Genomic DNA, 25,993 nt, shown 5'->3' on the forward strand with positions numbered 1-25,993 from the left:
TTTGTCTCCCTGAACAGCTCTGCACAATGGTACAAAGGTGAAATTGAGATGGTACGATGATTAAAACACGATGGCACGATGGTGAAATCACGATGATGCGATGACACGATAGAGAAAATAATATCGCATTTTCATCATCATGCCATCGCAATTTCATCATATCGTACCATCGTATTTTCACTATCGTAACATCGTCTTTCATCATAGTACCATCACGTTTTCATCATCGAGCCTTCGTTGTTTCACCATCGTACAATCGTTGTTTCATCATCGTACAATCGTTATTTCACGTTCGTACCATTGTGTTTTCACCATCGCGTTTTCATCAACGTACCATCGTGCCATCGCGCTGTCACCATTGTACCTTCGTGAATGTGATTTAGTACGTTTCAGTGTAAGTCAATTAGAGATATTATAACTAATAGTTTACTGTAGGTTTTCATAAAGAAAGCATAAGCAAACCTATTGATGATTACACTTGAGGTAAAACGGCGAACCTCGATTCTAAAAAAGAATTTCTGCCGTGGGGAAATATGTGACAAATAATTCATAAAAAATGACATGAGACAAATGTGCTTTCTTGTCCCTTAAAAACACATGAGACAAATGTGCTTTCTTGTCCCTTAAAAAACTTGATCGGAGCACATTTGTCACACAAATAAGTTTTTTGGGGTAGACATTTGAGGTCCCATTTGTCTCATGTGGGACAAATGCGACCGCATCGGTCTTACGTAAGACAAATGTGCTCCGAGACAAATGTGCTCCTACACTGCTTGCTTATAACGTTCGATTTAATCAATTTCCTTAATTTCGTAGGGTTATGTATTTCAGACACCAAATGCACTGTTACAAAATGCTAAATCTTCCTTTCCAGAGTATTTAGGTATTCTAACGTTAAAAATATTTGCCATTGAATACACATCCACAACTGCTATAGTCATTTTGCAATTTCTACAAACTCATTTTTTTGTCTTGTAGGATAAACTAAACGATAAAAGTTATAGTTAAGAAGCAAATAAACCGAAATAGCTATGATTGCAAAAATTATCATTGGAGTTATATTCCAATCAAAATAAAAATTCGTGTATGTTTTTTCTTTTACATGCTCCGTCGATTCTGTTGTCGAGACTTTTGTTGAGAGAGTTGTATCATTTTCCCTTTTCTTGCTGTTGTTTGTGCTGCAATTATTTCCATTATACTGAAGGTTCTTTAACTTAGTCCCGTAAAATGTAAGCGATAAATGCTTTACTTGAATGTTACCTAAAGGAAAAAAAAGTAATCAGAAAAATAATAAATTAATAGCAAGAGGTTTTTGAGCTTTAACAATATTCCAAAATCTTAATGTCATATGATATAAACAGCATATTGGTCGGTTTAGCGCCACGTACTGTGCATGCGCGACTGCCATCTTGGATTATAGCTTAAATGACAATACGTACATTGTAATCTCTAATCGGTTTGGTTTTTTATATTATTTACGTAAAGACATAATCAAGTAGTGTGTATTATATAATAAATCTTATAAGACGTGTATTATAACAAACGTGATTAGAATACGATGGAAAAGCAAGACAAAAGAAAGTGTATTGTTTGTCAGATTATTTATATTACACGTGTATTATTAAAAGGACAAAAGGCGAGATATTATTTATAAAAAGTTGTTTTGTGTTGATTAAAAGTATAGGTAATGATTGCAAATTGATAGCAAATTTATAAGAAAACAACAAAAAAATCATCATGTAAAATTTGAATAAAATACACGCGTTATAATTATGTCTAATTTGAAGAACAAGTATGGATGAATTAATTGTGCTTGTAATGAATAATAAATATATCCCTTTTGAACATATTCGATTTTGTTAAAATGATAATACTGAACAATACTTATATCAGAAACATTACTTGAGTGAATCAGACTAAAATAACGTATTACTATGTAAAGAATCTAAATCTAAAAGAATTAGATATTTTTTTCACATTTTAACAAATTCATCTTTTAGTTACGTCAACTTATATTTCAGTATTTTATATATCAAAGTACAGTGGAACCTGTCTTATCAAAACTCGTCCAGACCAGAAGAAAAGTTCGGATTAGAAAGGTTTCCGGATTATATTTTTTTTACATATTTGTACATGTTAAGGCAGAATAGTTAAAGGAAAGAAAACGGGAATGCATATGAAATTGCAACATATTTTATACTTGCAATCTTTTATTTTTCATTTTGTTATATGTGAAAACAAACCAAAATAAACAAAATGTTATGTCCTAAAGGGTAAGTTAAACAGGAGGCTGAGAAATGATTAAATATTCGAACCTATTTGTTGTTTTCTCTTATCCGATTAGACGATTATCCGAAAACACTGACAGTTGCCATTTATTTCGGTTATTTAATCCAATGTCATTAAATTCATTACAAAAGATTAAAAAAATATGTGTATGCATAATATCAAAATATTTATTGAACCAATCAACTAAGCAATTATAGTAGTTATCGAGGCAAGATAAATGTTTTTTTTTTTTAAATTACCTTCACAGATCATACGTTTCACCCATTAATCGAGCGAATTTACACATAATAGTCTTCAATCGGAACGTCCTCAGCTATTATTTATAAAAACCTCGGATTAAAAATAGTTCTTACACGTGGTTTCAGATGTAAACAGAGTCAGAGACTGTAATCTTCGATAAGGTAAAACGAATGTATATACATGTATTTGACATCCAAACGAAGATAAAGTCTGAATATGTCTGACAACTATTTTTGATTTAAATATGACCACTGATCTACAATTTTGAACAAGTCTGACTTAATGTCAACAGGTTGGCATTTTGTACTTCCGGTTTCTACAGCCATAATGATAAACCTTTAAATAATGTGTTTGCTTTTGTATCTATGAATTTATTTTTAAGGCGAATTTCAACTTGATATATTGGAAAAAAACTTGCCAATAATTCCCAGCATTAAAATACTATTTGTTTATATGTATAGTTTCCTAACGTAGGTTAGACCGAAATACCGTATCCATTCTGTGTATTCATACTCCTTATCAGAAGACTGACGGAAAAGGCCGAACAATTGTGATTGAATAGCCTTATCAGTTTGGTGTATGTTTACACCTGCAAAAAGTGCGATTATTTTTTATTTTGCTGTGTGACAATCAGCAATATCTGTCCGAATCGGGAACTTAATTTTAGAGTAAAACAAGAAAATAAAGTTTCCTTTTAAAAGGAAAGGCTTGCTCAGTTGTGCCCTCATCCCTTCTCTTTACAATTTTTTTGTTTCAATTTATTATCACGGTTTTTTTTTAATTACGGCATTTGTATATCAGAAAGGGTTTATTATGTTTTTTCTAGAAAGAAAAAAGAGTTTCACTTTTAAAGGGATAGGTAGGGTAAGTCCAAGACTGGACGAGCACCTGTGCCCATTTGTCTGAGCACCAGTGTTATGCGTGTAAATTTGGACCAACTAGGGACCAGAAGTCCACTGATTATAACTGAACGGGAACATGCTGACGATAACAGTAGCAACTTTTTTTGTAAAAAACGAATATTTTTTTGTCAAACACGATTCGAAATCTATTCTCTATTGTATAAAACTAATGAAGAAAATAATCAATCGTAAAAATACTAACATTGGCTCTCACGTGGAGATCAATCTATCATACCGAAGGGAAACAAGTGTGCACATTTCATTTCCACCTTTTTCGCAGATAGAGTCATTCGTTTTGGCAGTTGCTAATTTCATTTATATAGCAGCTAATGCACTAAAAGACTTTGTTACGTGGTATCAATTAATAAGCATGTATCAACTATGTTACACCTAAAATATCTATGATCGACAACACAGGAGATCAGCACGTGGTAAGATTAATGATATGCATGGGCTATTTTTAGATTACCTCACCAAGACGTTTAAACTCTGTCAGTAGATCTAAATATAACTTGATCATGCACTTATATTCTGCGTGATTCGGTCACGAACTTTTGGTAAGCAGGACCGCCCTTGGAGACGGAATACTGCTACAGTAACCATTCTCTATTGTATAAAACTAATAAAGACAAAAACCAATTATAAAAGAAACTAACTTTTGCGTCTTGAAAAAGAATTGAAACGGAATCAAGTAAAAATAGAAATCCTATTTATATAAACAAACTGGGATTACCGAAGTAACTAAAACAGCTAAGATTTCCGTAATATTTCTTCGTCTGATTCCGCAGTATGACGGAATAGCCCGAATTGTCACAATTGCAATCGGAACTAACTCGGCTATTATCATTAATCCGCAGAGTGACGGAAAGGCCGTAAAGTTGCGATTGGCATGATTGCAGCTGGTTTCCCGTTCAATCATGCACTACCAGATGTAAGCAGGAAACCACCTAACCGGAACAACTAATCCAAAACAAATGGCTTGGCTGCAAGCCAAAAATCGACCGGAATTCGGTGTAGACAGGTTCCGGATTACTATTGAAAATAAAATCGTGACCGGACAATTAGGATAAGAAAGGATTTGGGATTAGAAGCGCGCGAATAAGTAAATATATTTCAGCAATAACTTAGTTTTAAAAGTATGAACAATTTACTAGATTCTCTAGATATAGATTTATTCATCCAGTATTTTTTTCAGAATCTCCTTTGTATATGTACACGTTTTTACGTACGTTATAGTACGTACGATTACGTGTAGGTAAACCCAACAAAAACCACTCAAATTTTCTAATGAAAATAACATGTCACAGAGCTTTAAGGGATTAGAAAAAACGTTTAACTAAAGTGATAGTGCCAAGTTTGAATATCATATTTATTTTTATCATTATCTAATTTTATCTACCTAGTAAATAACGTGCCAATGAGCCAGTCTATAGTCGATCGTTCTAAAACTTAACCGTTGAGAGAGGTAATGACTGGGGCAGTGTCACTCACTTCATTTGCTCCGCATCTGTTGAAGTTTGGCTCCGCCTAAAATTGTCGCAAAATTTAATATGATGCTCCGTATGCTAGCATTTCGTCCTTGTTGACGGGGCGGAAGGGAACGAGGACAACTTTGATCAATATCACTTGTCGAATCATTAAATTACAAGTTACAAAGCCTAAACCACGCCCACTATCAGAGAGGCGGTTCTCCCTCAACCGTTAAGAAAGTACGCCAAACTCTGCACCGGTAACGCTACGGTCAGTAAGGGGAGACCACTGCAGAACAGTTCGTCCTCAAAATCCTCCGAACATTATGCAATTCGCACCAATATTTAAATAAACATATTCGATGCACATATTGTCTTGAATTCATTTTCAGTATACCAATCATTTCAATTTTACTTGTTATTCAATTTATTTTGCTACGACCAGACGTTTCAATATTTTGCGCAACAGACACACATTTCAGAATTTCAGACATGGCATGACTTTGTGAATTTATGCAGTAGGTTCTACTTTTTCACAAATAAAAATGCAAATTAATTATGAAACAATGAGCACATAACAAGAACATGGAGAAAAAATTGATTTGTGCTTTGGATATTCAACTGTAATAGAGAACCATTTTCAATGCTTTTGACTGTTCACATCATTTGGCGGCGTCTTTGATGTGCAGTATCAACATTTAACTTGTTTTGATTGATTTAGGAATGACGCTTTCTAACTGGTTAAGTCAATAGTTTGGACTTTTACGCTTCAAATTCAAATTTAACCCAAATCACAATTTCATACATATTTATACTTCAAATTAAATCTAATTATAACGCTTACAGTGTATTCAAATCTGACATAATGATTACTTTTTCATAAAATTGCTTTCATTATCTATACTTTTAATCAACACGAATCAACAATACAACTTTTCGTAATATATCTCCCCTTTGACATTATTATAATACAATTCTAAAATGAATAATCTGACTAAAAATACACATTTGTCTTGCTTTTCCGCCGTACTCTTATCCGCTTTGTTATAATACGCGTCTAATAATTATTTTAATTATAAAATACACACTACTTGATTACGTATCTACATAACTATTATAAAACCAACCCAACAAGAGATTACGCATTGTCATTCATGCTATTATCCAAGATGGCCGCCTCGCATGCACAGAACGTCGCACCAATATTTTTAGTAAATAATTCAATAAGTTTACGAATTGTTTTATTAGGTGTTTCATTTCTTCTACAGCTTACTATGAACGCATGTAAACATTCAAAGGGCTTACTTAGCACACAGTCTCTTACAAAAAGTCTTAAAATGTCACAGTAAAGTTCATTTTTATTGTCATGGTAATCATTTTAGCGACAGGGTCACAAATCCATTCCTTCATTCATTTTGATTCCACTGTGTTAGAAAAAATCAAAGTATGTTCTTCTTTAAAGATCCTGTAACACACTTTTTTCATGGTTTTATTTCATAATTATGATGCTCAAATTAAGATTTGTCAATAATGTAAGTTCAAATAAGCATTATTTATAAAGATATTACCGAACTAATTATTTCATGTAAATAAAGGGAGGTAATTAGAAATTTATTTTCTATAAATTCCAAGTCAAATTTTCCAATAAGAAATGAATGCATATAATTTATTAATTAAATATAATGTGCAAAAATATTTGCAGTACACATTTTACATTTCTTCCATTTTTGAAAATTGTTTTATTTGCATAATTATATACATATATATTTTTTGCAAGTGTGGTATACACACAGTAACAATATCAATCACAAAACATACAGGATCTTTAATGTAAGATAACAACATACTTGCTGAGTGTTTATCCTGGACATGTAATAGCCAAGTACCAAATGGTTCCTCGTCCCAGAAATGACAGGATAATAGTCGAAGTTTCTTTACATTCACTGACTTGCCCTTTAACAAAATTTATTGCAAACATAATTTTAGTTAACTTATTTTGGTACAATTTTTAAGCAATTCAAAGGCACTAAAAAGAATATTATGTCTTCAATACCATACATAACTTATTTTATCTATGGACATTTATTGCAACGATAACAAACTACAAAATGAGCAAGGTACAAACTGAGAAAAAAACGTATTAAGATGTTCATGGTTCTTTTTTTTTGGTTCAGTTTTTGTTGCCGTTTTATGCTTTTTTACTCTTGATGTGCGCGTGTGTGCGCGCGCGCGCGTGTGTGTGTGAGTGTATGTGTGTGTGTTTTGTTTTTTTTTTTGTGGTGTGGGTTTTTACTGTTTTTTGTGTGTTGTTTTGTTTTTAAAGGATAGGGTTTCAATGTTCTAGTTATTGTTTTCTATTAAATGAAAACTTTGCCATTTGACGGACCTAAAGAGAAATCCGTATAAAAATGAACTAAAACTTACTCTTTTAGGTTTAAAATCCATTAAAACTGATGTCGTTCCTCCAGGAGATGTTATTGCTACTTTTATTTCAGTTGATATTGCTTCAAGATCCATTTGAACTTCGACATACTCTAAAATAGTTGGACATTCTAACCCTTGGCATTCATAACAAAACTCGAACGTCTGTGTGTGAGCTTTGGGTGTTCTTCAAGGAAAAAAAAGATAAAAGTGTGCATTTACTTTAACTAATACACCATACGAGTATATATCTCTACATGTTTTTTCTAAATGTGTGCATGTATCACATGCACAAATACGACTCGACATGAAAAAAAATCCGTATCATATTTGAGTGGAGAGTCATCTGGATTGACATTGCTTGCTTTTTGCCAATTGCATTATGGCAAGGACTATTTTGGCATGACGGCACTAAAACGATTATATTATTCGAGATCTTGATACCATATGATGTATGTCTGGACCAATAACTTGTTTGCAAAATTTCAGATCATTCGCTTTCTCCTTTTTTCCTGAATAGTCATTTTTATTGTAAAAATGACCCAAAAGCTTAAAAGCAAAAATGCCTATTATCGTTTTGAATTCAGAGTATATTTCTATTGCCTCTTTGCCCATTTTGGTGGCTTTCTTGACCCAATTGAATCTGCAAGAATTCTAAAGTTTACGTTATTAAGCTTTTTGACCTCAGTGGAGCTCCTTTATGGTTAAAATGTAGTTGTTGTTTTTTTTAATTATTTTAGAAATATAACGGTTATAGGAGTATATTTATCTATTATTGCTTGCATTTGACTCTCACGGATTTTATTTAAACGGATCACAGTCGGTTCTAATCATCAATCTTAGCCTAGTCTAATCTACTCGAGTCAAATACAAGTTCCAAATCAAAACACTCCTATCATATCCTATTAACATCCACATATCTTTCGCTACTCAAAGTGATATTTTGCTTTTTTCATATCTAAATTGAGTTGAATTGATTATATATTTCAAAAGATTGACTGATGGTGACGATCTAACAGTTGATATTGAAAAAATCGGATAAAAATGAACCTGCTTCAAACATAAAAACTAGTTGCTCTTTTTAAAGATTGAACCTTATAGGTTTTTCCCGATGGAAATTTATAGATATGTCATTGGGTCACGTGTATTAATCGTTCATAAAATTAAAAGGAATTTTGCAAAATGTTAACTTATTTTGAATTTCTACTGTCCAGGCACTATAACCCTTGGATGGATATAATGCCACTTCAATGTTACCTTTTTCAACAAAATATTGAAGATCAAACCATAATTAATGTACAATCATATTTATTACTTTATAAATTTTGTAAAAATAAAAAAGCATTGCAGCAAAATCTATGAAATTGCGAAAAAAGAAGATTTTTTTTTATTCTTGACATACCTGGCTATGTGCGACAGGAGCTTCTTCATGAGCAATTCAGGTATTTGACGGTGTTTTTGTGCATTTTTAACAAATTTGTCGGCATTTATAAGACCAAAACCAAACACACCATGAACTGTAGATATAAACATAGGAAAAATTTGCAAATGACGATCCTATATTTATTCCTGTCTGGCAACTTTGTAGTTCCAACTTTATATCTAACTAATTCAGTAAACAAATTTTATATTTCTAGACACTATGCTTTGGTTTGATACCCTGAAAACAAACTAAATCGAATCAAGATGGATGCAACTTAACATAAGATTAATAAAATGTAAAGTTTGAAAGAAATTCATGTATAAAATACAGGATATAGTCACAGGAGGACCCATTAATTAGTAACAGGGCGTTTGGTTTTTGAATTTCGTGTTTGTCTTCTTACGTCAATCCAAGGCGGCAACACATATATACTTTGAAAGTCACAGAAACCTTATCACTGCATTATAAGCAAATCATTGTAATAAAATCTCATGCACTGTTTTTATAATGCCTGAAGTATAATAGAAACTGGCGCTAAAAGCATATATAATTTTACTGTTATACTGATGTCAAAGTGAAGGCTCTTACAGTATCTTCCAGCTGCATTCTTTGTAAATGCGATCCTCTCTCGTAGCTGTCTGTGTTCAGAAGACTGAACAAGAAGATGTTGGATATCCCTTAATGACAGTTCTTTACTAGAGAAAAAAAATCTACATCACATCTCAAAAATTGAAAAAAAAAATATCTTTTCATTTCACCAAGTTGCATGAATCAGTATACATTTGTATTTAAAAGCATACTATTTCGTCTGGATATTATTGCTAAAGGCGATGGGGACTTTAAAGGTTCTACTTTAAGTAAAAAGAATTCCAGGTTCATGACATTGACTTTGTACTCGCCAAAATGGATATCATTATTTTACTGTAGTATATTAATATGAACACAATTCATCATTCTTTTTACACATTATTTACAAATCTTTTAAATTCTAACCAGACTAGTTTCATTTGTCAAAAGTTCATGATGTAGCTAATTTTGACATAGTGATAACGGTATATATGATAATTATTTTAAGAGTTGGATTTTTACTCCTGAAAATTATTACTTAGCTTGTAGGCCCAATCCTATAATCGCCGCTATTTGGGCTGTGGCAGCAGAGATGCCGTTAAATCCAGTTACACATCTGTCTTCCAAAGTCGTCGTGACCTTAAATTTTTACAATCATACGCATATTTATGTTTGTACGAACTCGTATGAGGAACTATAACTGCACTAAACCTTTATTCAATGACAATATTGAATTTATTGAAATCATCGAAGTGAAACATAGGTATCTTAATGCGAAATGAACTTTTTCAGCTACACATTTTGCAGAAAGAACATTGAGTTTGTTTGTTTGTTTGTTCGACTAGGTTTTATGTCACATCGACACAGTACAGGTCATATGGCAAAGTTCCAGCTTTACTAGTGGTGCATTATTTCAGGTACGAACGGGTACCTGAGTAGGACCACCGAGTTTCCGTTAGCTTACTTGATAGCTTCCTCACATGAAAGAATCTAAAGTCCCTGTCGAGATTCGAACCCACAGAGGTGAGGGGCAAGTGGTTTGAAGTAAACGACCTTAACTAATCGGGCATAGACGCCCCAGCAGGAATAATTAAGATATTATTACCATTGAGGAAGATGTGAGGTTGTTTCCTTCACCAAGTCCAGACGTCAATACACTTGCGTCTGTATAAACATAATCCGCAATTATTCCATTTCTACCGACACTGGATACTGTGACTGTGTGAATATTGTTAGAAAGTTCGCTTCCTGTAGGACCAGACGGTACAACATAAATAGTACCAAGACCATGCCGACCCTTAAAATGAACAGCATTTACTTTATATGTATTTTTAAATATTGCTGATAACTATGAGAAATGTGCCGAACAGAAAAGATAACACGGTTGAAGTTTTCATACATACATGTACATTGAAAGGTATAAGTGTTTTCTTATTTATTCAAAGATTGCAGGATCTTACGAAATGATAAAAAGTATGTTTTAAAAAAATTGGGATTATTGGTCTCTTTCGGGGGGGGGGGGGTAGAATTTTTTGCCCTTAAATAAGAAAATCATTTAAATTCAAAGGCTAACTCAAAAACGAGATCGGCGTCTCCGTTTTTTCCTTTTAATTAAATGTTTCTTTTATCATATTGTATGGTACTGCAATACTTGAATAGATTCTGTGAAACTGTGATACAACAATAATGGTGAACATTTTAGGTAGCAATTGTACCATATTGACCCAGGGAATGTCATGTCTCTACAATAATTCGGATGAAACTTATAAAAGGGGTTATAGAACAGCAATTTCGACGAAGACAGTCCTGTTGTAAAAATGAAGCTGAAGACAAGTTACGAGTTAAGAATACATGGCCCCCGCAATATTGTTTTAAAAGACATAATTATAAAAGAATTTTCTATAAACTCACGTGGATGGCCCCATGACTTATCACATCTTTTGTTGCTACATCTAGTTTGTCAAATGGTGAATCAGGTGCCCATGCATTTGCAAATATGTCAATAGTGTTAGGTTTGTAGTTAAGTGCCCTTGAAATAACGTCAGAATCCGACCAGTGTTTCGGTTCTAGTTCCAGTAAAGAAGACCCGATCAGGATCACCTTGAAGATCTTTAGCGCTAGCAAATAGTATGAGCAATACAATACAAAACAATACAATACAAAACAATACAATAGGACAAAACATCCGAGCTGAGACTGTTGTAAGTGTGGGAAACTACAATGTACAATATGACTCGGCACATAGTTTTCTATAACATTTAAACAGTAAACAAACAAGAAAATGGCTATACAATACATCTATTTGGATAGGGTGAAGACAGTTTTTACCTATAATGGTAGCGTTGTGTGCTATTCCTGCGCTGCATCTGTTATTACCTTTAATAGCACCTATAATACTTGCCATCTTGTTACCGTGACTAAAATCAAACAAAAGCAACATAACACAGCGTTAACAATAACAAATTATATCAATGTAATTGTATAAAAATGAAATACTATCAATGGAATTGTATAAAAATGAAATACTATCAATGGAATAAAAAAGAAATACTATCAATGGAATTGTATAAAAATGAAATACTATCAATTGAATTGTATAAAAATGAAATACTAACAATGGAATTGTATAAAAAATTAAATAACATCTCAATGGAATTTTATACGATGAACGACAAAAGCATCAATGGAATCGTATTTAATTGAAAGAACAAAAATTGAATTGTTTAAAATATTTAAATATCATGAATATAGCTGTTTAAAACTAAATTGTCATAAATAAAATCGTATGACATACAAGTTAACTTTATATTATAAATATATGAAAAAACATTTATCTATTTAGATATATGAAGGATGGATCTAAAAGCTACAGAATTCTTATTCTGATATAAAATGCACTGTACAAACGTAAATAACAGAATCTCTATTGTTTATTGTTTTACAGTTTATACATACGGCAAGCATAACCTTAGAATATGATTTTAAAATTTTCATAATACGGTATCAAATTAGATTTAAGCCGATTCCACGCTGTCTTAATAAAATAGCAACAACACAATTATAATGCTTTGATGAAAAGTTATTACAATAAGATTTACATACTCTGTAAAAAAAGCTGCCCCCCACGCTGCCTTAATAAAATAGCAACAACACAATTATAATGCTTTGATGAAAAGTTATTACAATAAGATATACATACTCTGTAAAAAAAGCTGCCTTTTCAGGAATGTTGTAAAAAAATTCAGGTGTAACATTATCGTTGTTGTCCACAAAATTGAAACTAAGCGTTTCGTTCTTAAAAAGAAAACGTGAGCAAACTATAAACACCCAAAAGTGGAGGAAAAAAGCACAAAAGCATCACGAGTGCAAATAAAAGAATATTTGAAAATGACAAGTGAATAATTGAACACAGTTATTTAAAGATACATGTAAAAGTTAGAAACAAAGACAACTATCTAAAACATAATTAAAGGTATATGAAAAAATAAAAATAAAAATGACAACTATCTAAAAAGGGCTACAACAAAGTGAACTGCCTGAAATGATGTTCCTATACATAGAGTATGAAAAAAACACTATTTTACAAAAGAAAATTCTCGACTTTTACATCTCTTGCCAAATATGGCAGCCATATTGGCGATCTATTAAATGATATGATCTCTGAATATTGCCAACCCCTCTCGCGGGTGTTATAAGCAGGAATTAAGTGCGCGTCCGATTGTTAGTAAAATGTGAAGGAAAAGCAAAATAGTCCAAGCATCATAAACATGCTAGGAAGGTGAGACTGGAAATGTATTCTAGTCATGGCTAAATGTTAATAGTGAAAGAAGAAGATGAAATAGTTAAAAACACTGGGAGTACGACTAGTACTGTAACCCTACTACTGCTCGTTTAAATAGACTAAAGTTTGACAGGGTGACAATGTAGCTACGGAGTTTATTCTTAAGTACAATGCTATGAGGGAATAAAGAGTACTTATGGTAGTCGTATGGTAGAAAACCTGTATTTGGCGTAGGGATAGGGGTGCATATTTCGGATTGAACTATTGGGGTATTGGGTAGGAGATAAGTTGCAACTAGATTATGGTATATCTTACATCTTTTAAAATATATTGAGTAAACAGTCCAGTCTTCGATGTTCAAGGGATCGCCAGCCTAGTTCTTCATACATAGCTGTGGCACTGAAGAGAGGGGAGTTAACCCTTTTAACTCATTGTATTGCACGTCTCTGGAACATATCAACTTTGTCAATAATTGGTTTAGTGTACAGAGAGACCAAAAAGTTGATGCGTTTTTAACCTGTGGCCGGAAGACCGACTTGTATGCCAGCTCCTTCATTTTTTTTTGTAATTTCATTCCTTATAAGAAAGCGAAGGGATTTGTTTGCATTTGAAGTTATTTGAATACATGTGTAACATTTAAGGTCAGCAGACAGATGTAGTCCAAAATATGTATCCATATAGCATTAGAGACCGATTCAAGGTCTAAGGTTTTTAGATTGTAAATGAGATTGTATAAATTCAGTTTGATACGAAAAAACGGTTGCCAACAGCAATCATTCTCAAAAGTATTAAGCCTCTCCAATAATTGGCAAAAATTAATTTTTCGATATAAACAGCTCCTTTATGGGAAATTACAAATTCCTTTATAATATGAAGGAAAATATAATTATAACACCAATATGCAAAAGATTTACTAGTTTTCAAGGAGATGAATTTTAAGAGATTTTTATCTTATATTAAGCACAATATATTAGGAATGACCCTCAAAATGACAGTCAAGAGTGGTTATGATTGCTATATGACAAACAATGCATATATCTCAAGTAATTGAAATATTGAGAGAGCGAAAAATATTTGTACATTATGATAAGCAAAAGGAAATTATTAATGGAATAATGGGTATGAAGATATTATAGTTTTTTAAAAAGGTAAAATGGATAAATTAGTCACGAATAAACCAAATTTGGAACTTTGTACGAAAGTGAAAGTTTGCTACCAAATTGTCCTTCAAATCAGAAATATGAGTGTTTATTCCGACGTCTGTTATGGCAATTGTGATCCCATTTCCGTTATATCCACGTGACCACACCTTCTCCACTCCCATTCCATAGTAATGTTCACAAACAAGATTAGTCTGCAATGATACAAATACAGGTACTTTTAATGTAAACTTAATAAAAAATAAATTATTTTTCTTGTGAAAAGAACAAGAGCTATCACGCAAGTGACGAATGCCCCCGAAAAAGTTCTTAAGCATGCAGGTATAATGAAAAGAAAAGAGAAGGAAGTAACGTATTTCTTAATATTGTTCTTGTGAAATGAAGTGCTATTTATAGTACACTTAACACCTTGGGACAAGGGTCTTGGATGCGACACATCATCTTGATGTGGTAGACATTTATTTCAAATTATTCAAAATCCTTCTATGCATGACAATGTAACAGTTTGGAAATTATTAGAGTGACCTTGACATTGGAGGTAGGGACATGGGTCTTACAAACAACCCGTTATCTTGATGTGGTAGACATTTGAGCCAAGTTATTTTAAAACTCTTCAATGCATCACAAAGTTATAGTCCGGACACGAATGTTTGTACCTATAATTTATATCTGTGATAGTGTGAACCTTAAATATATAAATGTCACCTGGCCTTTAAATAAAGGACGTGGTTCTTGGACGCGACAAACCGTTGTCATGTGATAGAAGTTTGTGCGAAGATATATCAAAATCCATCTATGTATGACACAGTTACAGTCTCGACATGATTGTTGTGTTAGTGGGGACGCTCAAACGGGCAGACGGACATGGACCTTAGCCGCGACACATTGTCTTGATGTCGTATATATTTGTGACAATATATTTTTAAATCCTTCCTTGCATGACAAAGTTACGGTCCGGGCAAGATTGTGCATCTTTAAAATCTTCTCGAGAGAATAAGTACCTTCAAAAAATAAGTGTGACCTTGACCTTTGAGGTAGCCACATGGGTTTTGGACGCAACATGTCGTCTTTATGTGGAAGACATTTATGCCTAGTTTTTTTAAATCCTTCGATGCATGACAAAGATACAGTACGGACATGAATGTGTGTACCTATAAACACTAATTGTGATAAAGTGAACCTAAAAAAGGAAGTGTGACCTTGACCTTTGAGGAGGGGAAGTGATTTTTAAACACGACACATTGTCTTGATGTGGTAGACATTTATGCCTAGTTATTCAAAATCCTTCGATGCATGACAAAGTTTCAATCAGGATACAAATATGTGTACCTATAAACTCTTATGGGGATAAAGTGAAACTTTAAAATGTTTGTGTGACCTTGACCTGTGATGTAGGGTCGTAATTTTCGGACGCGACACATCGTCTTGATGTGGTAGACATTTATGCCTAGACATTTCAAAATCCTCCGATGCGTCCGGATAACGTGAAATAAATTTAATGTGACCTTAACCTTTGAGGTAGGGACGTGATTCTTGAACGCAACACATCGTTTTTATATAGAAGACATTTATGTCTATGTCACAGGGTCAAGTATACATTGTCCGTAATGCCAAGTGCTGTATATTTTTGGTCTGTTCGTGACCATGCCTGTCTCTGTATATTTATATTGTAACAGATCGATTTTTCGTTAACTTACAAAAAAATATAATTTGTTTACTTTTACACAACGCTTTATTTCATGGAGGCATCCATTTTGATTGCCTTGCCAAGTGCATTATATAAGAAGTGATTTGATTGGCTCTTATCAATTATAATAAACGAATCGATTTTTATATTATCTTTATGAATAACAAATCAATTGTTTGTTTCTTGTCTGGAAGCAAATAAATAGCCGAAACTTGTCATTGTTCGGTGCTGTACCGTCTAGGTCAGTACAACAAGGCTCAAGCCTTGACTTTAAATAAAGACTTCGGTCTTAGAGTAAACACTTTCAAGTGTTAATTTAAATCGACTGTTTCTATCAATTTATTCATAAAGCTGTACTAATCATAAATAGGAATATTAAATTTATTTTGAACTTATTTAATAAACTTTCATTTTCCCCACTAACACACTAAACAATTGGGACTTAATTAAAAGATTGTTGTTTTTTTTAATTAACTTAGTTGTTATTTGTATCCCAACAACAAATCCACAGAATACATGTTCCTTATTACGGCCAAATTGTGATCGCTATATGTCCAAACGAATCTCATTTAACCCATTGCTTCATGAGCATTTTGTGAAAAATGGCTGTTTTCATTGAAAAGTCTCCCGTTACAAGTTCAAATTGCTATAATACTATAAAAACTGCTTCAACACTAATCAAACTTGGCACAAATGTTGACTGGACCATTGTCCTTGCAACAACATGCTCAGGCTTAAATTTTCTGTTACCATGGCAACGAGGGGACATCTCAAAATTGCCAAAAATCACTATTTTGCGTTGATTTTTTCCATCAAAATTGATTTCAAAGTGCTGCAACTTCTCAATGGATTGAGATAGAGTCAAATGCTTTTCAGCGTTGGTTACACGTTACCTTATGATCAATCTGGGGTCATTTACAGCCTCTCACAAGTCCAAATTTTCTTGGCGATGAGGGGGACTCCGCCCCCCTTCAAACCCCCCCAAACAGAAGGGGGCACATCCCCCTTCTGGCAACCCCCTGATGTATCTTTTGGTTGGGGGGCCGCGCCGAAAAAGGGTCACTTTTTTTAACAACATTTCTCAAACAAAAACAAGTGTTTAGGGCCTAAATAAGGCATTTTTTCATCATTTGAGACAACAAAAAGGGGGGGGGGGTGAAAAAGGCGTTAAAAGGCGTGTATATGAAGTAATGGGTTAAAACTGCCACTATTACAATATGTTAATGTCCATGTCCCTTATTGTTTTCCGTAGTTATTTCTTTAATTCATATACTCATAGCTCATATCTCATTTCCAATAGCCGTTACCTATACATAATAGTACATTATAACCTTTTCAATATCTTCGATTAACTTTTCTCGCTAATATTTCAATTTCCCTGCTAATCTGCACAACGCATGCGCACTTGAATTGAGAAATTGTTCGCGCAGGCCACGGTTTTGTTGTAGTGTAGAATAAATATTTTGAGTAGCGCATACTTGTCTTTTTACATGTAAATAGACTTTTGCAGATGATGCTATTATTTTTCATATATATTTTGCCATTCATCGATTATTGTGATTTTCATATTTTGCACTTGAATTGAGAAATTGTTGGCGCAGGCCACGGTTTTGTTGTAGTGAAGAATAAATATTTTGAGTAGCGCATACTTATGTTTACCCAAGGTCCAGAACTCACAGCAGAGTCAACGAGCCCTTTGTTTCGTTTGAACTGCGACATCTAGTTATTTAAAAGTCCTTCGATGCATGACAGAGTTTGAGTCTGGACACAAATGTGTGTTCCAATAAACTCTTATTTGTGATAAAGTGAAACTTCAAAATGTTAGTGTTACCTTGACCTTTGAGGTAGGGACGTGACTCTTGGACGCGGCATATTTTCTTGATGTGGTAGGCATCGAAGGATTTTATGCCAAGTTATTCTAAAATCCTTCAATGCATGACAAAGTTACATCCCAAACACGACTTTGTGTATCAATATACTCCAATTGTTATCAAAATGTTAATATGACCTTGACCTTTGCGGTAGGGACGTTATTCTTGGACGCGACACATCGTCTTGATGTGGTTGACATTTATGGCTAGCTATTTTAAAATCCTTCGATGCATGACAAACTTACAGTCTGGACACGAATGAAATGGTGACGCACAGACAGACGGTGCGATTTTAATATGCCGCCCTTCGGGGGCATAACAATAGTATCTATTCGACGTAAGTTCATTGTTCAAAAGCAAAAATGAAGCGAATGCGAACATTTGATTATTTATAAACATTTGTCTTATGAGAAGTATAATAAATGCATAATGTTTTGTTTCACACAACAATTTAATGTGTGCAATATTTAGATTATTTTTACCACGCACCATTTTGGATTTTATGGCGCCTTTTGGATATTTTCTTCTCTTTTTTTTTCTTCTTTTTTATCTAAAGAACTATATAGAAAACGCTTTAAATGGTTCGGTCAACGACATAATTGTTAATGCTTGAAACGACGTTCAATAAAATCTTACTTTGATCTCGGACTGCCTCTCGCTTGTCAGAAATCCTGCGTTTGTAGCTACGGGTTTTAAAGTATCAGCATACACTCTGACAGGCATTAACTTCAATATCTGATAAATAATGATAAATGTTAACAAGAGAAGCATTGATGCAAAGCATCAAAGGCGACGCCAAAATATATTTGATCAATATTTGCACCTAAATACATGTACTTAACAGAATATGTGAACTTTATATCAGTACCTTTACATGTGACCTGGAGGCAAGGACCTTGTTTAAGTTAAAACTTGAATAGGCTCTGTCTTAGCTAGTCAATTTAACCAATCCCTAAAATCATCACGCAAAAAGAGAAAATTTCTTCAGATTTATTTTTCCGGATACAAGGATACCTGAATCATCAGAATATAAGAAAAGCTTATTGCATAGGGTACAAGACCTGTCATTGACATATATTAGACATAAAAGAGGACCTAAAATGAACCCCTTGGAGACACATTAGATACTCGTAGTAGTAGTAGATTGAGTACCAGCCATATTCACCAGTTGCTGTCTATGAGAGATAAGACTTGAACCATGTAAAAATGTCATTATCTGTGGCAGATGTTTGAAGTTTCATGTGCAGTATAGTGTTAACTGATCAACTGTATCAAATGCCTTTTGTAGATCTAAAAGTTCCATGCATACAATACTGCCTTTGTCCATTTCAAATTTAATACAATCTGTTAAATTAATCAAACACGTGTCAGTTGAAAAAAACACTTCTAAATTTACCCTGACTGAAACTGCCTGACCATGACTCGAACCCATAACTGTCCAGAAGACCAACTGAGGTATCCGGCCGGCTACACAGTATCTTTTTAATAATGATCAGTTCTTAACCATAACATAACAGGATGAGAAAACTGAACAGCAGCTTGACCAGAGCTCGAACCTATGACCCACAGAATTATGTACCGCGGCTGTAGCGATTGAGCTATCTGGCCGCTTACACTTTTTCTAACCTAAATGGTGAACAGTTTAAAACCGTGACAGATACTTTTAGATATTTTAATTAACTGGTAGATTAATTCTTAATAAATACAAATAAGAAAAAGAAAAACTTACATAGTCATTGTCTTAATTAAAATAACAATTTATATATTGTATAAGTATTTTTTAAAAAAACAGGGCATTTATTGGTTGTGCCATATCAGGTCAATTTAAAAGTGAACTTAACGGTACTAATACATGTACAATATCTAATTCTTTGTACAGATAAAAAAAAACTAACCTTTTTCTAGATAAGAAATTTTATGGAGGCTGATTTGTGCCATGTTGTATTTTGCGTAAGGGGGGGGGGGGGGGGCACCGAGCGAAAACTTGTAAATACAACAAACAAACCACTTTCTGGTAAATTTATGTTTTCATCTGGTGCCAGGTTACATTTCGTACTTTTTCAATTTTCATGTGGCACAAATCACCCACTATTAAATTTAGTGTACTCTATGTACTAAGTCTGTAGTCGAGTTGTCCCCCTATTACAAAACGATAAGACAGGAGCTGTCCTTTTCAAACTAAGCACATGTTAGTAAAATTTAAATAACAATTCAGAATATGATATTTTTGAGACTTTATAAATTATATTAATGCAAGTCTCATCGCTTTAAAATAAAGTCATAACTGTAACTCTTTAAATGCAGAAATATTATACGTCTAATCATATCCATATACTAAAATATACATGTATGCACATCACAATAATTATTTCCAGTTTCTGTTAAATAAATATGAAATCCTATTAACATTCGTACTTGGATGGAATTCAAAATCTAGTAGAAAGAAACCTATAATGTATAGCAGGGTTCCCGCTGTCTCTCGCCAATGGCGCCAAATGCGACAAAATATTAATTCTGGCGCATAATATCTTCAATTGGCGAATTTTACTGGCGCCAACGTAAGATAAAAGCATCCGACAACTAGTACACTTAAATATCATAAGCGGCCGCGTCAATTACATAAGCGGCCCTAATGTGAAAGGTCATGCGCGATTAGTTTGTTTATCAAACTGTATAATCAATTATGTCATCAATTGTGTGACACTTCGGTAAAAGTGTCAATGTGTTAATTGGAACAATTTACGTCTTTAATCCTCTGACTTGGAGCACTGATAATTACACACGTGGTCAAATGGTGTTAGTAGCGAATCAGAGAAATGAAAGATCGTCAATGATGTTGACAAACATTAAACTTTAGGTAAGTTGGCTCGTCAACTGATTTAAATAATTACAGTTTGAAATATAAAATCGGATGACAATTAAAAGAATGATTTCACAATGATTATTCTAAAGCCACCGTTTACTGCAGCGTTAATATTTTCTTATCTGAATGTAAAATGCTGAAATGCCTAATCACATGCAAAACCTATTAAAATAAACAATATTCTTCATTGTTAAAAAGTACTTAGTATCTATTTCATTTTTGTTCTTATTGATTTTTAGATGAAGTCAATTTACAGTAATGTTTTGTTTTTTTTAATTTTGTATCTGTAGATCACCAGAATGTCAGGAAGAAGCTGGAAAGATCATGGCTCAGTCCAGTCAGTGAGAATGACTAAGTGATAAGAACTGTTATAGGCAAAACTGTGGAAAACAGGACCTCCAAACCTCACTTATAACTTAAAATGATGTTTTTGATTACATTTATAATGTCACAATTGTATTTATTCAAATGGAATTTGAAAACCACATAATACTATGTCTATATTTTAGATAATAAACATGTGCAGCTGTAATAAAATGTAAAATTATAAATATGTGTTTTTAATTTTAATGATATATAACTGCTAAAGATAGGCATGTTTCCCTTGCAGAATTACTGGCTCCATATTGGCTCCAACTTTGGAGCCATTGGCTCCAACTTTTTCTGATTGGCGAATTTGGTGGCGCAAACTAATTTTGACCCAGAGGGAACCCTGTATAGTATAAAAGTAATAAAAAATCTCAAATAGTCTACATCATATAATAAAGATTGAGTTGTGTCTCTTTACTATATAACAAATATCAAGTGTTTAAAATTAATAACTTCAGGATGTTATCATTTTTCTGTTGCTATATATGGACATAAGTACCTATATGCATAGCTTTAATTTTCTACCTTTCATTTTTACCAAACGTTCTTCTATTAACACTTTTGATACAAACAAATAGAAAATAATAAGTAGTTTCACATATTGATTAGATGATTCCTGTAGCAGAATACCTGTAGGTATGTACTAACTGAACAAACTAGAAAAAAATCCAGTCTTAGGTATATAAAGCCAGTCAAAAAAAATATTCTATCAATATTCACTCTTCAGTGTCTCTGTTCTTTCAAGATGAATGTACAATAGGTAAATTTTCTCATTATTCAATTTAACAAAAGGCAAAACCATAATAAGAAAGTTTCATAGCCTGTAAAGCACACTGCCAATAACCATAATGTTTATAAATAGACAACGAAAATGTAATACCTAAGATTAACAGAAAAGAACAAACAATTTAGTAAGCATGAGTTACTTCCCCGTAAATGGGAGAAAACCTGAAACCCTAAAGAACATCTTAAACAAGCAAAATTATAAAATTTTGTAGGCTCAGTTTTATTTAGCTATGGAAAGTAATGGTAAAAAGAATTCATAAAAAGTTAAAAGGACATGTGACAGCGGTAAAAATTACATTGCAGAATATCGGATAGCTTTCAACATTCGGATACTTGTACACTTTTTAAAAACAATCATTCTGTGCACTAGATAAATGTAATATGGATAAAATCAATATGATTATCGTTTTCAACAGTTCCATTGCTAATCCTTATACTCATTTGCAGGTTAATGTTCTTCTTGTAGGAAAATTCTAAAAATATATAAAGCTTACAAATATCTCGGGCCTCACAGACACCTTAAACTGCTGATGAAAAAGATTTGGCAAAACAGTTGTAGAACGAAACAATAAACAGTGCATAATTAACAAAAATGGTTAAACAGTAAAAACTTTAAAATAAAAAAAAACTTAATCTGAGTAAAATTACAAAAAAATGAAAAAGAATGAAAGTGACATCAATGTATAAACCACAAATGTATACTGAACCCGGCTTTTAGTATTCGGGACAAGCTTTTAACTGAGCCTGCATTTTCATGAAAAAATATGCACATGCTTTTTACACAAAGTTATCAAATACAAATATAACAAAGTATTTGTTTACTTGATTTTTACGAAATTGTTGTTTTTTGACATTTTTAATTTTTTTAATTAACATTTTACTCCATGAGCATATTGCGAAAAATGGCCGTTTCATATGAACTTGTTACAGGAGGCTTTTCAATGAAAACGGCCATTTTTCGCAATATGCTCATGGAGTAAAATGTTAATTAAAAAAATTAAAAATGTCAAAAAACAACAATTTTTCACAAAATTTCGGTGTAAGGGCATGTGTTTACATGAAAAATCTAGTTTTTGTGTAATTCCAAGGGTTTTTTTATCTTTTTTTTTAATTAAAAAAATAAAAAATGTCAAAAAAACAACAATTTTTCATCAAATTTCGGTGTAAGGGCATGAACATGGAAAATCTAGTTTTTGTGTAATTCCAAGGTTTTTCATCATTTTTTGTTAACCTTTTCCCTTATATAAGCGTGTTTCGACGACTTCCCCCCCCCCCCTTTGAGGCCTCAAACAGTGAAAAAATGCCCTATTTAGGCCCCAAACACTGTTCTTCGTTTGAGAAATGTTGTTAAAAAAGTGACCACTTTTTCGGCGCCGTCCCCCATCCAAATATTACATCAGGGGGTTGCCAGAAGGGGGATGTGCCCCCTTTTGTTTGGGGTGTTTGAAAGGGGGGGCGGATTTCCCCTCATCGCCAAGAAAATTTTGGCCATGTGACAGGCTAAAAGTGGCCTCAGGTCGATCTTAGGGTAACTAGTAACCGACGCTGAAAAGCCTTTTACTCTATCTCAATTCATTGAGAAGTTGCAGCACTTTGAAATCAGTTTTGATGAAAAAAAAACAATGCAAAATAGTGTTTTTTGGCAATTTTGAGACGTCCCCCCGTTGCCATGGTAACAGGAAATTTACCATTGAGCATGCTGTTACAGAGGCTATGGTGTAGTCAACATTTGTGCCTAGTTTCATTAGTATTGAAGCATTTTTCATAGTTTCATAGCAGTTTGAACTTGTTTCAGGAGGCTTTTCAATGAAAACGGCCATTTTTCGCAATATGCTCATGGGGTAAAAGGTTAATTAACTTACTTGAACCGAACCTGATATGCCTTTGTCTCAATTGACGACCAGGCTTTTGGTAGCTAAATCTCTGTACTTTTATATCACCGATAGGTATTTCCTTCCTTAGAAAGGGCTAACATAATTTTCATAGCAATTAAATAATGATTTAGAGTGTTTTGGATGCTTATCACATATAGAAATTGGCATGTGATTTAAATTTTTTAGTTATAAAAGTAGCAAAATGTAAACAAAGTTATATTTTGACTTTTATGCAAAGTACTCAATAACTATAAGTGCACTATTTTCCGAAAAACAATAGAAGCAAAAGATGGTTCAGGTTATTGTCAAATGAGTAACCATTTGGAATTTATCACAGATCGCCAAAAATAAAAGGTTCCGAGAAATAAAAAATAAATGCATTTATGAGGTATTATGGGTCTTTAAAATGGATTGTTGGGCAAATCTATGACACACATTTAACGTGTTTACACAAAAATGACTCATCAAAATGTTATCATAGATGATAACAAACTGATAGTAGATATTATCTACGGTATCAACATAATAAAATGTCAAGGTTTCAAAAGTGACTATGTAACAGCGTCAAAGCTTAAACCTCAAACTTTTAGGTAAATGAAGTACAATCAATGTCCAATCATTTTATAAACCTTTTATATTTTCATATAATATTGGACAAACCACATACCTTCTTATCAAAACGCCTTTTAATTTTTGAAAGTGTCTGTCGTAAAGCGGCGTTTCGTCTAGAGCCGGTGTATCTCAGTATGTACGTTGAAGGTGTAAGCTACAAATAAGACCTTTTTTATAAATGATAAATATCGTGTACATTGCTTATGGTCATATTTGAGAGGAGTTTATGAGTGAAAGAATATAGAAATATCAGTACAAGAATAGTACTTTATTAAAAGCAATATTAGCACTGTAAGCACATCTCTCTTACTTTACTCTCAAAATTTATTTGTACAATAACATTATATGGTTATTATTTCATTCATAAAATGTACATGTCAATTATGTTCAATTATATCAGTACAGTATCTTCATATAAATAAACCGGACATTGCTAATGAAAATGAAAAGTAAAAAAGAATGATTTCAACGATACGATCATGACCTTGTTGGAAAACATATTAAGTTGACAAAATAAATAGACAAACAGAATACATTTTAAGAAAGTTAGTAAAATTAAATAGAAAAATTGCTACACTTCCGGGTTTCATACATTGCACTTCGTAACCTTTTTCGAGCTATAAACATCTTGTATTAAAAGTCACAAAGTAGCAGAATATACAAACGACGAAAGTCACAAAAAAATAAATTTTCAGAGAACAATTTTATATCTATGTTATAATTATAAGTGACCTGATTGTGCTGCGTCACGTTCAATGAAAATAAATGGCTAAACAAGTCGTTATTATCTCGATGATTTTTTACTTTAAGCACAAGGTTCACGTCGGACTTCAAACTGATATCTCCAACACTAACATCAGCAAATATAAGTGTAATTAAGGAATAAATCACGGTCCAGCTCAATACCTCCATTTTTATTGTTTTTCCTTTTATGACTGAGTTAAAAATATATCTTACGTATATTTTGGAAAACCCACCCGTATGTTTGTATAAGATAAGCAGTTAAAATATCGTCCCTATCCGTGTCGCATTTAAAATAGCTTAAATTGGCGGTTTTTTTAATAAGATTAATTGACAATGAATGAGGAAGTGAAATGATTTTTTTTTCAAAACCGAACATAACATATTAAGTAAACATGGAACAATAAATGAACATGGAATGCTAATGGCGTCGCCGGTGGCGTCGGCGTTCGCGTCCGGATTAAAGTTTTGGTGTAGTAAAATATTTTTCACTATTACTTTGTCTTTTCTTAACCCTTTCACTGCCATAGGGACGTCTTAAGCCGTCCCTGTTATTTTCGGCGTATGGACGGCTTTAGCCGTTTCTTTAGTAATAATAGTAATAATGATAAACTAATAATAAAAATAATAATAAATATAAAGAAAATTATACCATCGACAATAATTATTATTATACTAACAGATTTGGAAACATATATAATTTTTATAATACATATAACAAATAATAATAATTATATTAATTAATAATATAGTAATTTCTTAGAAAATCCTCTGGCAAATAGGTGAACAATAAAACAATAACCCTCTGGCAGCGAAAGGGTTAAGGTATCAACTTTTAACTTCAAATATACGTTCCTTATCATCAACCACATCTTATGTAATAAGTTTCATAACTCTAGTGCCAATATTTACAGATTTATCTCCCTTTGAACTTAGAA

General features: G+C 32.9%; 1 protein-coding gene across 1 annotated transcript; it reads right to left on the minus strand.

Annotated features, from left to right (window-relative positions):
• Window positions 1–764: 764 nt before the first annotated feature.
• On the minus strand, window positions 765–25,354 carry LOC132729857 (neuroendocrine convertase 2-like). Its single transcript, XM_060715702.1, has 14 exons — window positions 25,047–25,354; window positions 24,370–24,468; window positions 18,447–18,545; window positions 14,309–14,446; window positions 12,511–12,605; window positions 11,640–11,728; window positions 11,223–11,428; window positions 10,417–10,608; window positions 9,850–9,950; window positions 9,333–9,439; window positions 8,724–8,838; window positions 7,325–7,508; window positions 6,748–6,853; window positions 765–1,260 (listed from the first exon to the last, which is right to left on the minus strand). The coding sequence occupies exons 1-14, from the start codon at window positions 25,224–25,226 to the stop codon at window positions 938–940; spliced, it is 2,034 nt and encodes a 677-aa protein (XP_060571685.1). The 5' UTR covers window positions 25,227–25,354; the 3' UTR covers window positions 765–937.
• Between the last annotated feature and the right edge of the window lie 639 nt (window positions 25,355–25,993).

The sequence above is a fragment of the Ruditapes philippinarum genome, unplaced genomic scaffold (assembly GCF_026571515.1).
Source record: "Ruditapes philippinarum isolate M1 unplaced genomic scaffold, ASM2657151v2 ctg2896_1_1_1_1, whole genome shotgun sequence".
Lineage (NCBI taxonomy): Eukaryota > Metazoa > Mollusca > Bivalvia > Venerida > Veneridae > Ruditapes > Ruditapes philippinarum.

Coding starts and splice junctions, on each gene's coding strand:
- LOC132729857 (XM_060715702.1), bottom strand. CDS start 25,226: ATGGAGGTATTGAGCTGGACCGTGATTTATTCCTTAATTACACTTATA. Junction 10,609..11,222: donor TAAGTCATGGGGCCATCCAC/GTGAGTTTATAG, acceptor GTTCATTTTAAG/GGTCGGCATGGTCTTGGTAC. Junction 8,839..9,332: donor GAATGCAGCTGGAAGATACT/GTAAGAGCCTTC, acceptor TTATATCTACAG/TTCATGGTGTGTTTGGTTTT.